The sequence below is a fragment of the Trachinotus anak genome, unplaced genomic scaffold (genome assembly GCF_046630095.1).
Source record: "Trachinotus anak isolate AG129_WGS33_773 ecotype Australia unplaced genomic scaffold, CSIRO_AGI_Tana_v1 ptg000021l, whole genome shotgun sequence".
NCBI classification, from domain to species: domain Eukaryota; kingdom Metazoa; phylum Chordata; class Actinopteri; order Carangiformes; family Carangidae; genus Trachinotus; species Trachinotus anak.
In genome coordinates, this window is record NW_027273872.1 from 20,882,076 (window position 1) to 20,905,493 (window position 23,418).

Genomic DNA, 23,418 nt, shown 5'->3' on the forward strand with positions numbered 1-23,418 from the left:
AGCCACAGCCTCTGTGGTGCTTCCAGCTTCTATTTACCTCTGATAACCCAAAGGCCTCCACAGGCCCTATCAGTTTAGCTGGTGCTGAGACCTCAGAGAGGGTCAAGGAGGACTGGGAACTGTGCTTCACACATACATGTGCAGAGTTCACTGGAAACCTCATCTAACAAGATCTGAAAAATACTTCATGGCAATTTAAAATATACTCATTTTCTCCACATCTTTAATTGATTCCAACTCTCAGAAGAGCTGTTATATATGGAGGCCGAGGCTTTGCCAGAGTTTTGCGTGAAGATAAACCCACAGAATTTTAATTCCAATGGATAAATCATTAATGAGAGCATTGGTTGTAATCTCCTTGGCTTGTAAGGGCAGAGGAAAGCAGCTGACCCTGGAAAATCATTTACCAGAACCCGCCTCAGATTAGACACAGGGACACACGCACACAGACAGACCAGCTTCCCGGCCACTGACGCTGAAATGCCCAGACTTGATCTTCTGGAGCCTTGTGATGCGCTGCAGTACACCCCATCCTTGACATTTCCGAGCCACATCATTCCAACAATGCACCGTGCATTCAATAGAATATCTGGTAACCAAATAAAGGGAAGGAATCTGTCCTGGATTAAGAGGAGACGCTCTGTGGGCCGTAACAGAGATGTCAAGGTGAATGTGAAATGAGAAAAAAAGATCAATGCCCTTCATTATGAGGAGCAGGTTTCATGAGACAGGCCAGAACAGGTCAGAGATTCCAATGGAAAAGCTATGAATAGAGCGCCGTGGGAACCTACTGCCTGCCTCCTGTCGGTTTTCTCCGTATTGACACACAGGCAGAGCAGCTAAAGGTATTCTGAATGAGTGAACGAGTGACAGGACTATTGTACTTGGAGGACAGAAGCAGGAGGATTAGTCTCCCTTTGGCACTGATGGTCCAGTGTGTGGAGGGAATCTGTCATCAGCGGGCCTGCAGGTGGTCCAGAGGTCTGGGCAGGGCAAGCGAGAAAACAAGACGAGTTTTCAGCAGGGAGCAGAGTGATATTTACCCTGGGTTGCCCTGGAATCTGATTCTCTACACCTTCTCTCCTCACCTCACATTCATTGTTGTGGAGCCACTTTCGCTCGTCCCAGTGGGCCTGAGCTGTGCAGCGAGGATAATAATGTTTTCCCTGCAGGAAGAGAAAACAAGATTATGGTTTTTCAATTAAGAAGGTGGGGGGAAACTCTGGAAAACATGCAAGCTAGTGAGCGAGCACAATGTTGCCACACAAAGCCTACATTTCTACGCTTCCATTTTCAAATCCCTTGAAGCTCATTCAAAGGTGACCTGCAGATGACTGAACACATTTCTGGGCCAAGCCAGCTCTGCTAAATCATGACTCTCGGTAAAGTTTGGATGAGTGTCTTATAAGGGCGTGATGAGACAGGTCTCATAAAGATGACAGAGAGCTCTGCATGTCACCAGCCCCTGCCAGGAAACCCCAGTGATTAACGAGGGCCAGGACACCTCAGCTAATAAGACTCATCTCTTTAATTGGCTCTATGATATGACTGTGCAAATGGCCCAGGGTGCAGGCTGTGGGGGTGTATGTGTGTGTCCGTTAAAAATGTGTGTGCAATGTGCATGCCTGTGTTATGTCCATTGGTGCATGTATATTGTGCATGGGTATGCGGGGAGGGGGCAGGTGGCTCATGCGTGTGCCTGTTATTAGCTCTCTCACTTCCCTTCTGCACGGATACGAGCCAGAGACGAGGCAGGGGAGCCTCATTAGAAAGAGAGCACTTCTATTGCTGGCCAAGATTTAACACCTCACCCAATAATAATTTATTCAATCTATTCTTAAGTATTGCATGCGCTGGTAGATAGGGGTTAGGTTATGTAAGAGTGCGACAGTGCCTAGTTTGAATGTGATATGATGATAATTTTAAATCCAGGGGAGACGACAGATGGTGAGGCACTTTAAAGGTTCAGCAGGTATAAGTATTGCTACTCTGCTTCTGCCAGATCAGTTCCCAGGAGAGTGAGGAGCGAGTGGGGGGGAATCAGAGGTAGTCAAAGACAAGAAGAGAGAGTGCAGGCACAGTAAGAGAGGGCTGGTCCCCGTTAACACACTATTCATCAGTCTTGTGAGGTCAGGGTTCAGGGAGCCCTGAGGGGTGGTGTGTGACCCGTCACCCCTCACCCCTGACCCCAAGCCAGCACCTGGAGCTGAGGTATTTCCTCATAACATTAACTTGTAACATTTTGTCTCTATTACCGATGTTGAACTGAGCAGCTTCGGATGGTTGTAAATTTGGCTCCTACTTTAAAGAATAATCGCATACCAGTCAAGCTCTGTGGCTGTGTTTGGAGAGCAGGGAGTGGGTGACCCAGGGGCGAATGGGAGTGGATGACATGGACAGGAAGGAGGAAATGCAGAGAGGACGGGGAGGTACAGGAGAGAAACTTGGGTGGATGTGGTGGAGGAGGGAGGTCGGGGTCACAGCTGCGATAAAAGAGGTCAGAATGAAAGATGTTGCTTCGGTCTGGCCGTGAGGAAAAATAAACATCCTCCTAAAAATACTTTTCAGACCTGTTCCTCTGCCGCCGCTGTGGCTTCAGCCAGGTGTGAGCAACTTTGCTCTCCATAACAGACCTGGAATCAGCTGACCTCTCTGCGCAAACTGGGTCAATAATGTAAAAAATGTTTCCGTGGGCCTTGATCCTAACATCTCCAGAGTTCATAGGCCCTTTGACAAAGAGAGTCAGTGATTATCTTAACCCCCTCCAATAAATATGACAAACCGGTCTTAACTTCATATCTGCCCCTGCCTGCTAAATCTTTAACTCTGACCTTTTACCCCAACCAGAGCTGTTCACCTCCCTTCTCTTCATATGTCTTAATTTCCTGCGAAGATTTTATCCTGAGCCGAGAAGAGCTGCTTGGAAATCATTTTCTTGGGACTGGCTGATTGACAGATTGCAGTGTGAATGAGCCCAAATGCCCAAAGCAAATAAGACAAGCAGGAACACACACCCCTGTACCTCCCTCTCCCTATCTTTCATTCTCTGTTTTTCTCGATGCCCCCCCCCCCACCCTCCTTTGCTTCTTCCGGTGCCCCTCCTTCCTTTATTTATGCCTGCAGAGCCACTTTGTTGTGCTTTTAGTGGCTGGGTTTGTAGATGGAGCAGATGCTGGAGCTGATATTCCCTGATCCTGCAGCGAGCCGAGATAAGAGCAGATTTATGCCAGAGTGAGGGAGCATGGGAGTAATTGCTGAGGCTTTGATGATGCGGCTGAGAGCACTCGTGCACCCTCAGCTGCTTACCAACAAGGACACCCTCAGATTTAGGAGTTTGTCTCCCTGGGTTAAAACTGTGTTTTTTTTTGTTTTTTTTTAGGTCTATATCGTTGGTTGCCCAAGGTGTGTTTGTGTGTTTCCCTCTGCAACAGTGTGTGCCAGGGTGCGGTCCTTCCCTTTTAGTTCAGTGTGTATTTCGGGCACTTGCACATTAGCTGTGTGTACATTAGCTGTGATTATTCCTGCGTCTTTGTTTTACAGGCGTGTCACAATTACTGCATTGTGCGTGTATGTGTGCGTGTGTGTGGGCATTACACATTACAGACCTCCTCCAGGATTTTTATGGCCTCTTTATTTATAGCTGCACAGAATAACGCTCAGCTGAAAGCACATGACATAATCAGGATGACAGATAACATTCTATCTGCAGATAAGGTTATCTCAATGTGATTTTCTATAGCAAGCATATTTTCCCAGAGACAGATGACGGTTACTGCTAGGTTTAACGATTTAAAGGCGCATTCAGAGGATGTTTCCCAACGCGAGGACTATGCCTGCATGCAGGACTACTGTTCTGTCTCTTGAAATATAAATATATGATCAAAGGTGCAGCAGCCCACGCCACCGCCGCCGCCGCCACCGCGCTGCACCTGCCAGGGGGAAATAAAAAAGGTAACACTGATGAGGTTGTTGGGGCTACTTTATTCTGTACCCTGATTAGAGGTGGATTCTAATGGCTCTTCAGCTGTGCACTGAATAGAGATGAATCATCTGTTCAGTGTCCCCAGGTGATGATGTCACTGAGGACATGTCAGCGACACTCTGCAGCAACAATGACACGTTGATCCCAGGGGCTTTGGAGCCTGACCTGACTCTTGACTGGTGCGAGTGGGCTCGGACAGGACGCATACCTTCGTGAGGCAAACACACACGCACACACACAAACACATGTGATCACACAAATGCCAAAGCCCACAATACGCATACACAAATCTTATCTTTCCCCCCGACCTGGCCATCACCCCTAGGTCTTCCTGTTTTTCTCAGGGGCCCGAAGAGAATCTCTGCAGTAGTCTATTAGCCGTGCTGGGAGAGACACTTTGAGGAGTATCTGCTGTAGAGAGAGAGGGGTGATAAGTGGAGGATCATTAGAGGCCCTGAGCCACAGCCAAATAGAATTAGATGACGCACACCGCAAGATCATAACACAGGCCAAAATCAGTAAGGACACTGGGATCAAATTAGACGCTAAATCCCTCTGTATCACTGAGTAACAATAATTTCTTCAACACGTCAGCTCTGTGGGCTACTTGTTTCAATTCCAACCCTGCCAAAGAGAGCCAGCGCTCAGTTCAGCGAGGGAGAGCAATGAGTCAGATCCCCTGCTCCAATTATATCTGCATCCTGCAGTCTGCTCTTTTAAAGCAAACACACACAACCTTGCATAAGAAAGAAACACATGGGCAGACAGGGACACTTGAAATCCACACTGCACGCATAGCTGCCAAGAAATGCATGTAGCAGTCAGAAAATAAAAGCCGTGCGTACACACACACACACACACACACACACACACACACACACACACTCACACACACACATACACACACACACACACACACACACACACACACCACTTGAGCAGAAGCTTGTTGACCATCACACAGCCAAGGGACTGTGAAGAAGAAGTGGTGGTGGCAGTGGGGAGGAGGGGGGGGGGGTTAGCTCACAGAGGTCGCTTTGAAGTTTCTATTCAGGTCTTTGTCCCATTCAGGCTGCTGGCAGTAGACATCTCTACTAGAGGCCTGGCCCCTCCTATCGTCACACCGTCCACACACACACACACACACACACACTGAAATTGAAAAGAAGGCACGTCCGCAGGTCCTGTCCATCACACATCACACAGGCCTTGATTAGAGTGGATTCGAATGCACCCCTTTGTACCCTTCTCACTCTCTCCTCTTTCTTTAACCCCCCACCCTCACTCATTTTGCTTTCTCTTTCACCGGCTCCCACCCTCTCTTTTTCACCCAGTCCTCCCTCTCTCCCCTAACCCTTTCTCACTTTTGTTGCCCTCCTTTTCTTGGCAGGGAGTGAGGCACCTCTCCAGACGTTTTCTTCTCTATGCCTTGAGCCCCCGTCTACCCCCCCACCTCATCCGAGTGTGGAAGCTGAGTGTGACCTAATGTTTGACAGACAAGTAGCCTTGGAGAAAAGACTCATCTATCAGAGGCTTGTAATTCTATTAGAATGGACAGAACGCCCCCCCAGGGCCAGCATTTGGCATATTCTCTCCATCACTTTAGCTCTTCTCTAAACCCTCCAGGCCACGGGCCTACAAAATGCAGTTTACGCTAACAAATAATCACAGGGAGTTAATAACATGTGTGTCTGAGGGAGTGCATGTCCTAACTTTCTGCCCATTTTTTTTTTTTCGTGGGGAATTGTTGAGCGTCAGGTTCTTTGATATTAAGCATCAAAGAACAGTTTCTCTTTTCAAATTCTAATCTCATCTGAGAGGCTAAAAAGGTATAATGCAGGGAGCTGTGGTGAGTGAAGATGGGAGGATCACAACCAGCTACAAGTTAGGATTGTTATCAAGACTCCCCAGTGTTTATATGTAGACAAAGATGGCTACACGAAACATCTATTGTCTCGGCTTGTTATCAGACCTAATTACTGATATGAGAGATGTGGAAGGGAGAAGAAGAAGAAGCGGTTCTGCTCACATCACCTGCTTGGATGTAAAATTGAGGACATGTTTAGCTCAGAGTCTTATTTGTCTGTAATCAGTGCTTTCCTGTCGGTCGAGATGGCTGAGACGAGTTAAGAAGAGGGGGAAGAGTGAAGCGGCAGAACGAGATGAGAGAGGAGGAAGATGTCTGGACAGAGATCGGCCACAAACAGGAAATGTGCGTCTGCGTGTGCCCCCAGCTGTTGTGTTTGGCCTCGCTGCTGTTACAGTTAAATCAAAGCAGCATGAACAGCTCATACAACAACTTTTCAAACGTCTGCCTCCGAAAATAGTCAGTTTACATTAACAGAGTTTTCCCACTGTTTCAGCCAGCTCAGTGTTTGGAGTGAGTCCATGTTGTTTGCGTTTCTGCCCTTGTGTTTCCTTTAGTGAACACTTTACAGTGCGTGAGACGGACGGGAAACATGTGCTGCTAAGTGCTTTTGTGTGTGTGTCTGTGCGTGTGTGTTTGTGAGGATGTGTTGTCTCAGTGGTTAATGGCTGTTCGATATTGATTACAGCTGGAACGTCTGAGTCACATGTTCCTTGTCCTCTCCAGATAACGAGGGTTAACCACTTGACCCCGTGCATGCCAAAGGGGCTCCGCTCATACCTGGATCAGCAAAGCCCCGGCTGAAGCCACATGTCCCACAGCTCAACCGAGGCCGCAGCCCTCTGGTCTCCAGCCTAGCCCGTAGATCACGGCTGTGTCATGGAGCCGCACCAGAGGGAAACGTGCCAAACTTCATTAAGGGCAGATTAAAAGCAAGAGGAGGCCACTTTAACTGTGATTTATTTCACTGTGAGGTTGCTGGACTGACTGCCGGCCCACAGCGGCTTCATCCCGGAATGATGATGTCATGGTTTCAGTGTTTGCTAAGTGTAAATATCAGATTGGGAAGGAGCTATGTCCTCGGCACCAAGGTTCATCTTGGAGTTTCAGAGAGAAGAAAACAAAAGCTGCAGCGAATGACTAACTATTCTCCATTTTAGAGCTGAAACAAAATAATCTGCAACAATTTAGATAATTGCTTAATCATTTCAGTCATTTATCAAGCAAGAATGTGAAACAATTTCTGGTTGCAGCCCTGTAAACGAAGGGATTTCCTGCTTCTCAGTATAAACAGATTATTTTTAGCTGTGCCAGTGGCATGTTGGTCTGTTGGTCCACCACTTTGGTCCAGACTGCTACATCTGAACTACTGCATGAGATGCTATGAAGCTTTGTGCAGGCATTCATGATTCCTAGAGGATGAGTCCTTAAATGGCCCATATGCTTCTTCTTAACTGCTTGTCCAATGCCTGAATAGTTCCACGTCCCCTCACACCTCCCTGACAGCAGATGAGGGGGGACTGTTTCCAACTATTTCTGTAAATTTCTGAATACCGACAAGCTGACATTCACACTGTGAGTGGTCACCTTTGCAGAGGTGAGACAGTAAGATGGCTTTGAACTTCCCTCTCTTGCTCTTTTTAGACTCTTAACACAGCTATTTCTGTCACTTTTCATGCGCAGCGCCATTAATGCCTCTCAGGAGAGACCGTTTGAAAATGTGCACCATTATCCCCATGTTTAAAGACTATCACATCTCCCCGCTCGCTCTCTGTGACAGGCTTTTTACTCCACTTACTTTTGATTTCGGACATGGCCGGACAGCACATTAAATGAACTAGTTCTTATCAAGCATAACCTGATCCTTATGACTATGATGGTCCCCCTGACTTTTGTTCCACTGCCACCATGATGTCGACATTTGTGATTTCAAATGAAATGTCACAACAACTATTGGATGGATTGCCATACAATTTGGTACGGACATTCATATCCTCCTCAGGATGAACTGCAATTTGATATACTTGCTAAACTGTCCTGAGTCCCATCAGCCTCAGCTGTAGTTTGTGTTTAATGCTAATTAGCCAACATTAGCGTGATAACAAGCTGATGGTGTTCATGGCAAACTGTATACCTGCTTAGCAAGAAGCATGGTACCATTGTCGTTAGCTCAAAGCACCTCTGTGCCTACTGTATGCACAACCTCACAGAGCTGCTGACATGGCTCCAGACTGTAGCAGCTTGAAGATGTCGCCTTAAAATTGTGCATTCTCTGTCATGTTTTACTCGATCAAAACTATTATCAGAAATAAAAATAATCTTTATTTGCAGCCTTACTCCGTTCTGAAGCATAGGAGGAGCGTCTGTGTTTGAGCTTCTGGGGTATCAAAGTACATCCAGGCTATTTATAGAAGGACTAATAAGCCACCTATACGGATTAACGTGATGACCTCATTACTTGGAAATGCCAGTATTTTATAGGTGGCTGTCTGAGGGAGTAGAAAAAAATCAGCTTGCCTTCCATGGAGTGTGTGAGGGAACACGAATGCTATGCTCAATACACTCCTTTGTCCGTACGTGTACTGCACTGGGTCACAATGCATAGTTTTTGTGTTTATGTAGGGTAATGTGGACAGTATATCCTCTATAATCTTTCTGTGCTTTATATGACGTTTTGTTTTTGTACCACATGTACTGGTACATGCTGTCGGAGAGGATTAGTTCTGATTACTTCCCAAGGCAAATCTCTGTATCTCTGTATCTCGTATTGTACTTGGCTAATAAAGTGTTTTTGATTCTGCTGATCCCAGACTGTGGTTTGATCACGCGCTTACAATAACAGCTTGGTATGTCCGCCATCGTTGTCCTGCAGCCATTGGTCAGTCAGCCTTGGCCGCAGCTGTGGCAGCCGTCAAACTTGTACACAGGAGGCGTCTCATTGGCTCGCAGCAGATCAGGTATCTATCTGTGACCGTTTGATTGGCTGTTAAGGTATCAGGTATCCCATAGGCTACGTCCCGGCCATCAGATGGGACATGCCAGCTCTGTGGCAACTGGCCTGTGTTTGCTGTTACTATGACAACACTCAGATATTCTGTAGCCAGGCTCCTAAGGACGCAGCTATGGCACTCCAACTTCTGTGGCCTCTATTATCTCTCTCCCTGTCCCCCTCTCTCTCTCACACACACACACACACACACTCACAAAACCCTTACAAACATAAATACACTGTGATAATTAGAGTGTATACTCATTTGGGTGTGAAGCTGATAGTGAGCTTACTGTTCTATAAAGATTTATGGGCTGTCATCCCACAACAGGATGTAATACAAATAATTTAAGGAAGCAAAGGACACGTCTGTAAATGTCTGTGATCTTTCCTTTCCAATTACACTGAATTCCCTTCCTGTATTCTGTGAATCAGTTTCATCACAACCATTAGGGGGCGGCATTGATTGTATAAATGCAAGGAAATTAAAGGGAAAATCTCTCTCTCTCTCTCTCTCTCTCACACACACACACGTATACACACACAAAGGGGGCACAGACATGGACATGATCAATTATGTGTCAAGCGTTTCTTCTTCAATGAATGAATGGCCCGATGACTATAGGCTACCGACCGTCTATTGTCTATTGACACTGGAGACTAAGTTCTCATGCAGTTCATTATCCCAGAAGGGGACAACTAGGAAGGGATCCAAAGAGACCATTAATCATCATTCCCTTCAAAGAGGAAAAAAAGAAAGGACCAAAATAACATACTGTAATCCTACACGGTTAAGTATAGTGGATTTGTAAAGAATCAAAACATATTAAAAATTCACTTTTCCTACCTACCACAGGCATAATTATAATTCCCTATAGGGAGATACTGATAGGCTTAGATTATAGAAATGTTATGGAACAGAGTGAGGCTGGGGATCTGCAGGGTCATTCAGGTTCTGGATTTAAAGGGGCCAAAGTTTTGCTGCTGTTAGCACTTTCACACACGCTCGTTTTCCTCACCAGAGCTTTCAGTGTGACGAATAACTCCGAAGTCCATTTCAATTTGGGTCGATGGCTCGGGCCGTGGTGGTGGTGGGTGGAGATATGGGGGTCAACCCAATAACAGCCCCCCCCCACCACCACCACCACCACCACCAACTCCCCCCTCCTCTCTCCATCTACCCACCACCATCCACCACTCCACGTCCCCATAAATGCCGTCGCTTCCTGCTTCCAAGTTCGGACAGAGCGCTGTGATTGGCCGCGGCTCACACTGTGGGCTGCCCCCCCCACCCCCCACCACCACCTCCTCTCCTCCTCCTCCTCCTCACCCCCCCCCCACCTTCGCGTCGCTCGGCTCGGGTTACAGTTGAGCTGGAGCCGCCGCACACACCGGAGCGCGGAGAGTTTCGCAGACGGTCGACCAGGGTACACCGGCAATGGAGACGCTGGCGAGCGGGTTTCGAGGCACCGAGCGGGCTGGTGAGCAGGTCTAACCCTCCCCCGGTACTTTTAGTGTCCGCGCAGCGAGCGGAGAGGAGGAGACGGGGCAGTGTTTTCCACGCAGCATGCCCGAGTTGGACTAAGAGGCGACCCTGCTGGAGCGCAACGCGACGCGGAACGGCGCTGAGAGCCGGGAGGAATATTTACAATAGAAACTCAGTTCCTTTGCGGGGAAGAATAGCAGAGGGGAGGAGGAGTGAAAGATAACACTGGAATGAAGTGGACCCCGGGATTCCCAGCCTGCTTGCGGAGTTGTGACTGATGGATGGACGTGGTCATCCGTAGGGTAGCGATACACAGCGACAGGTACAGCTCTGACAAAGGCACGGCGCGGCGCTTCACCGGGCAGCCGCATCGCCAGATTGTGTCTCCCAAAACTGTGCGACCGCTCAGATCCGTTTCATCACGCGTCAGATCGCATCGTCGAGTTGTCTCTGTAGGGTGAAGAAGGAGAAGAAAAAAAAAAAAAAAAAAAAAAGGTCGTGAAGGGCTGTTTTTGTCTCAGCCACAGGTCAATCAGGACACTCCGGGGGCTGCTCTCCTTCCAGATCCTACCAAGAACCGAGGGGTGTCTTCTCACGTCCTGCGAACAGTTCAGTCAAGGACACAAGGGTCTGGAGCATTGTTTTTAAAAAGAAGTCGGACAGAGGGACATGTATCTGATATCGACCTCACATGCTCCCGACTGATCGTAGCTCACCTTCCCACCGGGCGAACCACAGATAAAGGCTGCCAGGCGCACAGTCCGACGCTCTGAGTAATCGGCTCACAGTCTGTACATTTATCAGAATGGCGGGACTCGGATGTTGGAAGTATTACCTCTGGATCTTTATTTTAATGTGCAGGTCGGCGTTACCTTCGGCGAAATCGCTGGAGACTATAATTTGGAGCTCGCAGAATCCCAAGTAAGTCTCGTATTTCATCTGTACAAGCATGCCAAACTCGCTGGGTGTGTGCGTAATGGTGGACTAACATGACTGGAAAAGTTGCCATTGTGTGCAAGCTGGCTTAAATGTTCTGGTAAATGTAGCAATTATCTCAAAAAGAACAGAATTTATTTAGTTTTAATTGTCATCCCTGCGCCACAGAGTTGTGTGCTGATTTATTCCTCAGTGGGGAATTTCCCAACACCAAAGAAACACAGAAGGCACTGGCTTATACATAATACAGTAGGCCCCACTTCAATCACAATAATACATGGTTAATTATGGCAATTCATAGCTATGTTCCATGCACCTGTATATTACCAGAGGGAAGTCTGCTTGGACACATAAATCAGGACTACCTGGAGGCTTTGAGAGTTTGTCCAACCCTTTCTTACAATTTCCTTGTAGCAGATGTCATTTGCTGAACAAAGAATGAAAGAGAAAAGACAGGTAAAGCATGCCAACTGTGTCAAGTCCTAGCCCAGGTTGTTCCTCCTCTCGGCCCCTCTCAGGAGCCCTGAACATGGGGCTCTGCCTGGCCCCCGAAAGGGCCAGGGCACACTGCGTCCCAGCTCTTCCAGGTTTGAATTCAGTTCCCCCACCATAAAAAAATGCGTGACAAGATGGTTTCAGATATCAGAGGAGCAAATGCTTGAAGTGAATAAAATTTCTCTTAATTGCCCTGGTTTAGATCCAGCATCATTTCTTTCTCAACATCAAACCAAGTTTCTCAAAAGCAAGCAGCTGAAGCAAGGCAAGATTTTCATCCTGTAAATTTCTATTATTCCCATCAAAACAAGCAGAGTGAGCCCAGACTGCTGATAATAAAACACACTCTGGTAACAATTATCACCCACTTAGACTTGACTCCCACATTTGCATGATGTTGGAAAGCATACATAAGGGGAAAATAAACTAAAAGTGGGAGGAAGAAGAAAAAAAAAAAACCCCAATCTGCTAAATTTCTGTGTGGTTGGAGCTGAGGAGTTGACCTTCATTTGAGTTCACAGCACCGAGGGGAAATGGAGAGTAGCTCGACCAGCTTATAACTAGAACTTATTCATTCAAGTGAATCCATGATTTATCCCCCAAATGTCAGATGTCATAGGAGCTCGTTGTGCAGTCAGCGAGTATGAATATTGCTGCCATGTTCATTGGAGTGTGGGTAGATACGTGTGTGTGTGTGTGTGTGTGGCCTGGTCCTAATGGTAGGACTACGGCCCATCAGCTTTTATTTGACTATAGCTGCAGAGGTAGTGGAACAATGAGCGTCATCACACAGAGATATACACGCACGTATTACCCCTGCACAAAAACCCACACCTTGTGTCAGCGGAAGACAAATGAAAAAGAAAAAAAAAAAAATGGGGGAGACATTTATTGATTGATGATGTCACCTGGAGGGAATGTCTCAGAAGGTTACCACGCTGGGTTTAGGGATTGGAAGATCATTTCTCCATCTGTTCCTCCACTTTGCTCCTTGTAAAATCCCCATGCCGGCCGAATATTTCATAAAGTTCACAGTGGAACAATAATGCACTCTGCTCTGTGTTCTCTCAACCTAATTATCCTGCTGCCTGCACTTAGAAAACAATAGACAATTATCTTGCTGCGTGCAGGCTTTGCAATAACAAAAGACAAACCTGTTTTTTGGTGTATGATTGGCAATAAAAAAGGAGTATTTGTCTGTCTTCCCTGTTTGTTGTTTTAAACTCTATCTCTCTGTCTTGGCCTATATTGGTCCATAGTAATAACACAAAGAGAGGGAGGCCTATAGTAATGTACAGTACACTATCTGGCGACTTATCTAGATTTACGATGTCTTACTTCCTGTTCCCACTTTGGGGAGCAGTGCTGCCTCAGCTAATAAATTAATCTGGCCCTCTGCTCGCACACTGTACCACATACACACAATATATAACAATAGCAGCGCCTCTCTACAGGCCGTGAGTTATGAGACAAAGTATAGGAAACCAGCAGGTTTGGGGCACTATGGCGTGTGTGTGTGGTTTTTTTCTTTGTGTGTGTGTGTGTTCAAGCTTATGTGCGGGTCCCTCTGAGTGTTCTCTGTTATGGATTTCCATGTGAGGATGCTATCACTCCCGCTCCTGCATTATCAATAACTGGGGTTTGCTTAATTGATTTCCTCCCAGCATGCTTGAGCAGGCAACATACATCATCACTGTAGCGTCCGGAAATCTGGGAAGAAGAAGACGAAAACATCCCAAAGTGTTTAGCTTTGCTGCAGGATGTATCAGACCTTTTTTGATATTTAATTTGAGGCAGGATGAGTGTGGGGTGGGGTTGGCGGTGGTGGTGGTGGTGGTGGGGAGGGGCAGTAACTGTGCAGAAGAAGGCAGGATGTGTCAACGTCCCCAGCCCGGTAAAGAACTGCCTAACATTTGATCAGAGCAAATCGGATTAGTTCTCATTTAGCTGAGTGGGATTATGCCAGAAAATGTCACTTTGTTATGACTGATCACGTCCCGTCGGTTTGGCTGAAGCCAGCGCCGCAACGTACAGGCCATACATGCACTCGCACGGGCACAGTCACAGTGTGCACAGGAATGCTGCAGTGATGCCATTTTAATGATAATCTGACAAGGTTGTTGTGAGTGGTTCCCGCTCGTCCTCTAACCCTCCTTAGCTAATATTTACCTCATGACCTGCAGCTACCACGGCCTGTTTGCAGCAGCTCAGGAGACAAACAAGATGATGGGATGAGAGTTGGAAAAACACACTGGCGCGTATGAAAGTGCACAGCGAGGTAACAGCCACAGGCCGGCCGCGAGTCTGCTGGACTAGTGCTGAACTCCTTGCATTTTGGTGAGGCTTGGAAACAATTTGTCGACGTTTTTTTGGCCTTGATCAGTTTTGAGACCCACAAAAGAACACGAATTAGCCTAACACAGAGAGAGAGAGAGAGAGAGAGAGGCGTTTGTGTTGATAAAAGTCCTCTAAAGCCTCTGCTGCTGTGGGTCTTTACTTACTCATCTTATTTTGCTCTCTGTTGACCTCAGCTGCCTGGCTCACAGTTTAACAGTTGACTGATTTGGTTTATAACATGCTTGTGTGGTTTGAAGGTTCAGTGAGTTTGATGATGATTACACTGGATTTGATTACTACTGTGATATTTATTTCCAAAATAGAGAAGCAATTTAATGTTATAATTTTTCTAAAGAAAAAAAAAAACCCTGTACTTTCGCATGGTGAGGTGGCAAGTTTATTGTTAAATACCTTTTGAAAACAACATAATTTTATTTGTCTGCTATTAGTAGAGTAGCTGCACAGAACGCCTAATTAAAGTTCAAGTTTTTTCTGGTAAGATAATTGGAAGGAAAAAAAACACGAGGTAATTAGGACTAAACAAACTTCTGCCTTATCTTTGCTTTTAGCAGCTGCTGTTATTGGAGGAAACGCTCTAAAGGTTTATTCTCGAACACAGAGAAACCTTTGACTCCTGCAAAGTGACGTTCACAAAAGCTCTACAGCGCTGACATTTGAATATAACCAGGATTTCAGCAGGAGGTTAAAAAAACAAACTGCAATTGCAAAACTCGAATCTGCCGCAACCTGTTGAACAAGAGCCGGATGAAACCGAAGGACTAGACCAGAAACAGGATTTGGTTCCTTGCAAAGAGTCCAGTGAACGCTCCCCTCTGCTGCTCGCTGCACTGCGGGTCACTGCTGAGAGGGTCAGAGGCCTGTTTTTGTTTCTTGCCTGCCCCGCGCCCTGCTGCTTGCCCCCTTTACCCCTTTGCGATATACACCTTCTCTCTCCTTGCCTCCCTGAGTCCCCCCTCTCTCCCCCTTTAGACTCTGATCATGTTTCCCTCTGATACAGATCTCATTACACACAGAGAGGACTTAGAGCCTGAGCCCCACTCAGAGAGAAAGAGAGCGGGCCAACCAATAAGAAATACTTGTGGAAAGCAACTGGCCCACGGTGCTGTAAAGGCACCCTGTGTCTCGCTATAAGGACAGCTGCGTTTGCTTTTATGTGTGTGCACTTCTGTGTCGACATGGCTGTTGTTTCAGCGGCGTATACCGACGGATTCTTCATTTGGTTATCTGCGTGAGGCACCTGGGCTCAGAGAGGGGCTGCAGCGCTTTAGGATATTTCAAGGAAAAAATGCCGGTTTTTTTCCATCATGGTTTCGCTCCAGATGGACTCACTTTATCCGCTGGTGGTTTGGCTGCCACATCACTGAAAACTGATCATTGTGCCTTTTTGTGTGTTATTGATGCATTCATGTCTTTATATGCAAGCAGTGGTACACATGAAACCAAGCTTCATTCCTTGCAACTAAATTTCTTTAAGCATTTTTTTCCCTATTTCTTCATGCTCTGGTCCTCATGAGTTACAGTTGGTTTTCTTTAAAGGCATATTATAGGCACTGATTCACAACTGGGAAAACAGCTGAATGTAATGACTCACTGGGAAGAACAGAGATTTGAAAAGATTGGTCTGTGAATCAGTTGGTTGGTCAAAAACGCAATCGGCAACTTTAAACATGCAGCAGATATTGATCTTGTGTTACGGCCTATTTAATATTCTCACAGTATCAGTGCATATTGTGATGTATTATTTCCTACAGCTGAGAAACTAACTAGACAGGAATGTCAGATTTTTTTTTTGGTTTACCCAGGGAATTAAAAAACCTGATAGAGCAAGATGCTTGATCACAGTGGTGCCACCATCTTCTACACCTGGGGGTGTGAAGAGGACAGAAACCAATATAAAGAAAATAACATTTTCTGACGCTTGACAAATTGATATTTTCTCGTGGTATATAGATCTTCATATTGCTGACACTTAAAACTGATGAATTGGTTGTAATTTATCCAAAAAAAAACTCAATTCAAATTTTGTCAGCCAAAAAAAAAGAATAGACAAATTAATTGATAATGAAAATAATAGCCTGTTATTAGCCCTAGAATAGATGACTAATTTATATCTTAATCCTGACAACCAGAATGAAACTATTAGACACTAACATAGGCGTGACAGACTTGGGCTTAGGTCGTCTGTGGTGAGTCATAAAAACTATGACAGAAACTGTTGAAACTTTTTATTACTCATCATAGTTTTTGTATTGTTTTCTTTATTTCTTTCTTCTTTAAAAATATATTTTTTTAATAGAAAATCCCATTAATTTAAAACCTTAATGGACCAAAACAAACACAAAGTATTAGATATTCAGTCTTTATGGTCCAATAATTGCAAGTCCAATTATTTTGTAAAATAAATTGTAAATCAATATGGGTACTGTTTATTTTTACCCAGTTTCTGTGTTCACACTGCAATTAAAGGACACTAAGGCTCATATGAAAGGGACAAGTATAGGCTTATGGGAGTGAATGAGTGCTTGAGAGTGCATGTCGGTGTGCTATTGTTCTTTGTCCAGCCACAGTGGAGCATTAAGGAAGTGTTAGGAGCGTGCCAGTGTGCCCCTGTGAAAGTGTTGAGGGCCGAGCGGTGGACGAGTGTGGAGTGGCTGAACAGTGGCTGCCTTACAGGCAGTTAGCGACGGGGCTTCATTAGTCGGAGGCCTGGCTGGCAGCAACCAGGAAGTTCCCATCAGCTCCAGCTCTGCCAAGCAGAGGCACAGGCGCTGGTGCTGGAAAGCTTCCCTCAAGATTTCTACACGCCGCCTCGACTGCGCTTTAGCTGAATCAAGAGAAAATGTAGCGATGCAGAGTTACAGGAAGTGGGGAAAGAAGTTGAATGGGCAAAGTCTGCCTTTTGTTTGCCATCTTAGTTCTTTTACATAAGAGCAGTTGAAAATAAGGGGATTAAACAGGAGAGGAAAGGAAGCTAATGTAGAGCGTTGAAACGCAGTCCTGGGCTCAACCGCACATCCTTTCAGTCCAGCATAGAGCTCCCAGATTACTTCCATGTGTCAGTGCGAGGGGGAAAGAGAGGGAGAGAAGAAGAAAAGGGGACAGGGAGAGAGAAGTTGAGCGATTGAAAAGCGGGCGGACTTGGATTGGTGGAGATCAGCGGCGGTGTTGGACAGTGGAACGGATCTGTGTGACAGCCATCTCTAAAACCATTACCCCTGCGGCTCCGACTCGGGAACTCGTAACCTCCTCCTCCGGACTGACCTCATAGACTTAACTCTTTCTCAGAGAACCCCTCTGTGCTGTGGAGGCAGACCTCATCAGTCGCCAGGCCCAAACAGCGGGCAGGCAACCTTAACAGCCCGCTGCACTGCAAGTTCTTTAAGACGTCATGACTTGTCACCAGCATACAGGCAGCGAGGGATCTGTTTTCCCCCAGTTTGTGGCACTCCAAAGACTTTTGTGGGAAAGTTTGAATTTAATATGCCAGGACTGTGGGGAAGGGGATGACGGATCCCAACAAATAATGACAAAAAAAAATGGATTGGACAGATCTATGAGTCCTGTTGTGGTTTAGCTAAAATACTGAGGTTGCAGTAGAAATTATGATGCAAGCGTAGACAATATTTTCTTCCTTTTTTAAAGCTGAAAACAAACAAAAAGAAACTTAACTCAAGGTCCACTTTCTAGTTTTAGTAGTACATTTACTTGTTATTTCAGGAGTTTTCAGTCACATCTAAAAAAATTTCAAAAATATATAAGACTCTTTCTAGCTTTACTAGCTTTACTAGCACTTTTAAGAACTTTTTCCAGAACTTTCAACTGCATCTACAAAATTACCAGAAATAAAGTATCAACTCAAGGTCCACTTACTAGCTTTAGTAGTTTTCTGTAGTTTTTCTGGAACTTTCAACCACATTTAATAAAAACTACAAAAAGTGTATTAGACAAAATGTCTTAACTCAGGGTCCACTTACTACAAGTAATTTTACCAGCCTTTTCTGGAGCTTTCAACCACATCCACAAAATTAAAAAAGTATATGTATTAAAAAAACTTCAAACCCACATACTAGCTTCATGAGTAACTTAATTTTTTTTTTACTTTTTCTTGAACTCATAAGTGCATATACAAAATTTATTTAAAAAAAAAAGACACATATTAGACCAAAAGTCTTGACTCAAGCTTTAGCACCAAGTTTTAAAAGTACAAAAAGTACAGCTGATAAAAAAATACAATTCTAGGTTTTTTAAATCTTCTTATGAGGCATACTCTATCTGCTGAGGAAGACCCTAATATAATATAATACAATACAACATAATATAATATAATATAATATAATACATTATAATACAATATAATACAATATAATATGAGTAAAATACATTTCTTGTGGCAGCAGTTGAACGTCTCCTCTTACCTGTGGCTCCTTCAGTGGAACCACGGTGAGCGTTACTTCTGTAACAGGTAATCTTTTCTTGGATGAAGCATGACCATACCCAACCAGCCCTGAACATATCATTTATGATCATCATGGAGCTCTTTGTTCACTGTTATGAGTACACTAATGGAGTGACAGTGTAATTGAATGGAGTGGTAGGATAATAGAATGATAGAATGATAAAGTAATGCAATAGTGTAGTAGCAGCCCCCTTTTCCCAAGGGATACCCCCCGTAAGTGTGTCAGCGTGGCAGATGGGCGGTCTGTAACAACCCCCCCCCCCATGTTAATTATAAAGCATCATAATCCATCTATGGCATACAGAGGCAGGACATGGAGACTATTAGGGGGAGCATGGAAATGGCACAGTGTATAATCCTCAGGACTTTACCACTATTAGGCTCCCCAGGCATTGAGCAAAACCCACTAATTTCTCCGGTAATCTAGCTTGAACAATTCCTTTCTTGCCCATTCTCCGTGTATTTCTCTGTAAGTGAGTGTCCCAAATTTTCAGATGTTAACTGGAGGTTTGATTTATCTTTGATTTTTTTTTTCTCTACTTCATCTTTTTTTTCCCACCATGCCCACAGGCAAGACAGACAGCCCAAAAAGCATTCGAGTTTGTGTGTGTGTGTGTGTGTGTGTGTGTGTGTGTGTGTGTGTGCATGCCTCCGTTAACCCATTATGCCAAGTTTTGGCTCAGCCTTTTCTAAGCAAACTCCCAGCATGATCCCGGTCCCCCTTGTGCTGGTGAGAGGAGTAGGAAGAAAAGGCCTGTGGGACTCCTGCTGCTCCCAGGCCTGGCCCCGGCCCCTCTGCCTGCGAGGGCCGGGCCTGGGATTTGCTGCGCGCCGGGGCTCTGTGTGGCAGCTGTGACTGACGCTTCAATCGCCTCTCCCTGGGACACCCCAGTGCAACCCTGCATTCCCTTTCACACCTCGGAAACGGGGGAAAAAGACAATTACACACATATTCAGCAACCTCCCACTCCCACTCTCTCCACCATCCTGCATCTCTGTGTACGGCCATTTACTAGATCTATAAAAAACATTTCTAAAGTTTCTGATGTCTTGCAAGTCTCCGTCTAAACAAATTGCAAATTAGTTTAGTTGTCTGGACAGCCTGTCTGCAATTTCATTATGCATTAGAAGTTGCTCTTGTTTATTTAATTTTTTCTGAGTTGTCCTCTACCTAAGCAAACAGTATAACTCCGCTATTTCCTTTGTATTCCCCTTGATATTTAGAAAATGAAAGTAATGGAAAAAGATTTGAGCCTTAAAGTGGAGTTAATGCTATCATGTATGGATTGTCAGTAAATCGAGTTTGTCTCTGGGCTATTGGAGCAGGAACTCGTAAGCCAGCGGGATTTAAGTCTCTTAATTGAATTATTTTGATTGCTGACTTGATTGATGGAGTCAGATGTGGTGTGTTTTCCATGCGTTTTTGTCTGACTAATTCTTCTTCCAATAGAGCCATACCAGACAGATACAAAAGGAACCTGCAATCAATCACATCTGCAACCCAGAGCATTTTGTTTGGAGAGAAATGTGCCTGCCATCAGGTCCGAGTTCCACAAGCCATCCAGACAACGTAAAACCAACAATGACATCAGATAGTAGAGCACTCTAAAGTCTAATCTTCCCATAATGCCATGCTAAACCCCACAGAGACCCACGGCAGGGAGAAAGGCTTTTTTATACCCCAGCGCTGCTCCTCCTCCCATGGCCTCTGGCTCTGTGTGTGTGTGTGTGTCCATGCATGTTGGGAAGAGAAAAAGAATTCAAGAGTGAATGGAGATGTCACTGTCAGACCCTGGCCTCCACATGAATCCGCTCCAGAATGGCCATATTGGCAGTTTGTGTGTGTTGAGTGAGAGAGCCTGTCGGGGGTCCGCCGTTTCCCCTCCACGCCGAGTTCTTACGGCCGTGATTGGAGCACGGCAGGACACAGGTCTATATTTCATCCTATTCATATGAGGGAGGCCGTTTCATCTCCCACACACATGTTTCCCATTAGATGCGTGTTTATTCTCCCCCATGATGTGCTTGGCCGTGGAAGCCTCTCATCTCTTCGATATTGGAAATAGGAGTGAGGGTCTGCTAAAGCAAACACAATATCCTAAACCTCTCCGCTCGCTTTATGAACTATGCAGAGAATAAGACCGAAGGCTTTGCGTTGACTCGATTTAATGAGTAACCGTGGTAGTTTCTCCTCTAAAAGCGCCGTAATATTATACTTCACACTGTGATTTTAACTCACTAATCTTAATGTGCCACACTGTTGTGAGCTCTGCTGTCTCATCTTACGTTTTCCCCCTGCGCTGAAAACTTCGACTACTTTTAGCTATTCTCCTCATCTGTCTCTCAAGTCCCCCACCGTGAAACATGACAGCCCGAACCTCCACCACATCACTCCTCTCTTCTCCTCTCCTGTCTCAGAGATGAAAGCTTTTCTTTGCAGACAAACCTCTGTGAGTCCTTTCTGCACACCAGGCCCAGGCCTGTGTTGCTGCTTTTAGTAGCTCTGTTTGCTGCATTTTCTGATTTATTTATGCACTTCTGATTGTAGCACCTCGTGCATGTCAAGAATCTCAAAGTCAGAACCTTGCATGTGCATTATGCGGGCTGAGTCAAATTCTTATTTGAAATATACATGAATGCATGAATATATTTATTGTCCCCCCCCCCCCTTGCATTTGGGAGAGTTTCATTTCCTGTGGTGGCCCTTCCCTGGAATGGAGTGGCGTGATCCTTGAAGGCGCCCCACATGCCGCCACCAAACAGAGCTGCTCGGTGCACCTTTCACACAATGGAATGGTAGAGGCGAAGGGAAATGATTTGGCTCCCTTTGGAGGGACCGGAGCAGTCCCTTCAAAGCAGTATGCCTGGCTGAGGCTTTAACCGGCCTTCTCTCTGCATTAGATGTGCGTCCTGTGATGAGCCTTTGAAGGGTGCAGGCGGCTCTGGCTGGGAGATTGCGTTTGCATTGCATGAGGGGTTGGGGTTCAGCCTCGCACAGAGACTTGCAAGTCGGTGGCTCCAGCAGAACTGTAGTGCTCCGCTCAGCGTTGCTTAAGTGGGTTGGACTAAAACGTGTTGACCTGAAAGCCACAATGTGACGAGGGAACAGCTGCTGTGTCACGTTATGATATGCACACACACACACACACACACACGCGCACACACACACACACATACACATATATATCACAGCGGAAGGTAGTGAGGATACGTGTGTGTTCACTAGCTCAGGAGTCAGCTGTGGTTGGCTTGTGCAGATTAAGGTTTGAGTGTGCCTTACAGATGGCAGTAATAATGATCAGATAGCCCTTGTAATGGAGACGGCCCAGTTTGTAATGGCTTCCTAAAACAACACATGGAGCGTCTTTACGAGGCCACAATCCGCCCGGTTATCACAGAACAAACTGTGTGAATGAGAATAGCTTCATGTCAAACAAGCTATTTATTAGCACACACATCACACACACACACACATTTCATTTTAATACCGACAGCCTGCATCTTGCCCGCGCTCTGCTTGTTAAAGGCGAGCGTTATCAGAGCAGACACAGACTCCCGCTACACCAGTTAGGCCGTCCTCCCCTTTTACATTCACTGTTAATGAGCCTAATGATGTGTGTCTCCGTGATTGCATCAGTCAATATGCTGTTCAATATGGGGTTTTAGAAACCCACTGACAACTTAAGCATGTCCGCCTGGATAAGATCTCCCATCCAAGGGAGGAAAGAAAGAGCAACTAATTTGTCTTGGATTGGATGGGACATGTGTAGCTGTCTTTTACAATCATGAGCTGAGATTGTAAGCGGAGAATAGACTTGTCACTCAAATTCCCTGATAAGAAGCTGCTTTTAAGACACAGACGGCAGCTGTGTATTAAAAACACCATGTCCTAGTTATAGCAGCGTCTGCTGCTCTCTCATATGGAGATCTATTGATTGTTTGGTGTAGATAGTTTTCAGCTTCTTTTCTTTTTTGGGTCTTTCTGTTGTACTCCTCTTTGATTTCAGCATGGGTTTGTTTCGGTTTCACCGAAGATTTTAGCTGGAGTTCATGTCAGGAGGTATTTAGTATGTTAGAGATGAGGGATATTTAGCTTTATGCTTTGTCAGAGAGTTGTTCCGGAGTTTAATAGTGCCCCTTTCCTTTGTGCTGAGCTTTTTTTGGCTTGTTACTTTTAGTCTCATCAATTAGTGCAGTTTTCAACACAGTTACCTGAGATACTTCCTCTGTCTCTTTTATATTTAGCTTACTGTGCTAATATTGGTTTCTTCTCTCATTGAAAAAAGAGCCGGCAGAAAAGACCCCTGTGACACAGGAAAGCTGTTTCTTTTATAAACTGCACAGCATTTGATTGATCTGTCCCGTGTTCTTGATCCCCGGGCTTGGCTGATTAAACCTATCCATCAGCTTCTCTTATCAGTGCCCTAACAGATCGACTGCAGGACACTGAACTAAAACCCTTGTATTGTTGTTACACAGAAAAAGTCAAAGGCTAAGGACGGGGAGGGGAGAGGTTTACCAGAACTCCTCTTGTCAAGGCCTTATGAACAAAGAAAAAAAAAACCCACTATGTTGTTTTAAAGAAATAGCTTCTATAAAAAAAGATTTTGAGATAAGTATCTGTCATGTTATTGTCACAAGCGTCCTGCACACACACACACACACACTCTTTTCTGCTGCACATATTGCAATAACCTCTAAATGAGGTCGAACAGTAGCCTTGCAGATTGTGACAAGAGTGTTTCCCCTCTAGAGGGAAATCAGAAAGTAATGTTTCCTGTCCGCAGAGTGTCAGCTCCCCACTAGTGATGTGACCCTGCCCCCGGTCACAGCTCACACAGACATCAGC

At 45.4% G+C, this 23,418-nt stretch overlaps 1 protein-coding gene across 1 annotated transcript in view; it reads left to right on the top strand.

Moving 5' to 3' along the window:
- Positions 1–10,193: 10,193 nt before the first annotated feature.
- efnb1 (ephrin-B1) overlaps positions 10,194–23,418 on the top strand; it is a 65,748-nt gene continuing 52,523 nt past the window's right edge. Inside the window, exon 1 of the mRNA XM_071457244.1 lies at positions 10,194–11,245. Coding sequence (XP_071313345.1) covers positions 11,130–11,245 — 116 coding nt within the window. The 5' untranslated portion in view covers positions 10,194–11,129. The remainder of the gene's footprint in view (positions 11,246–23,418) is intronic.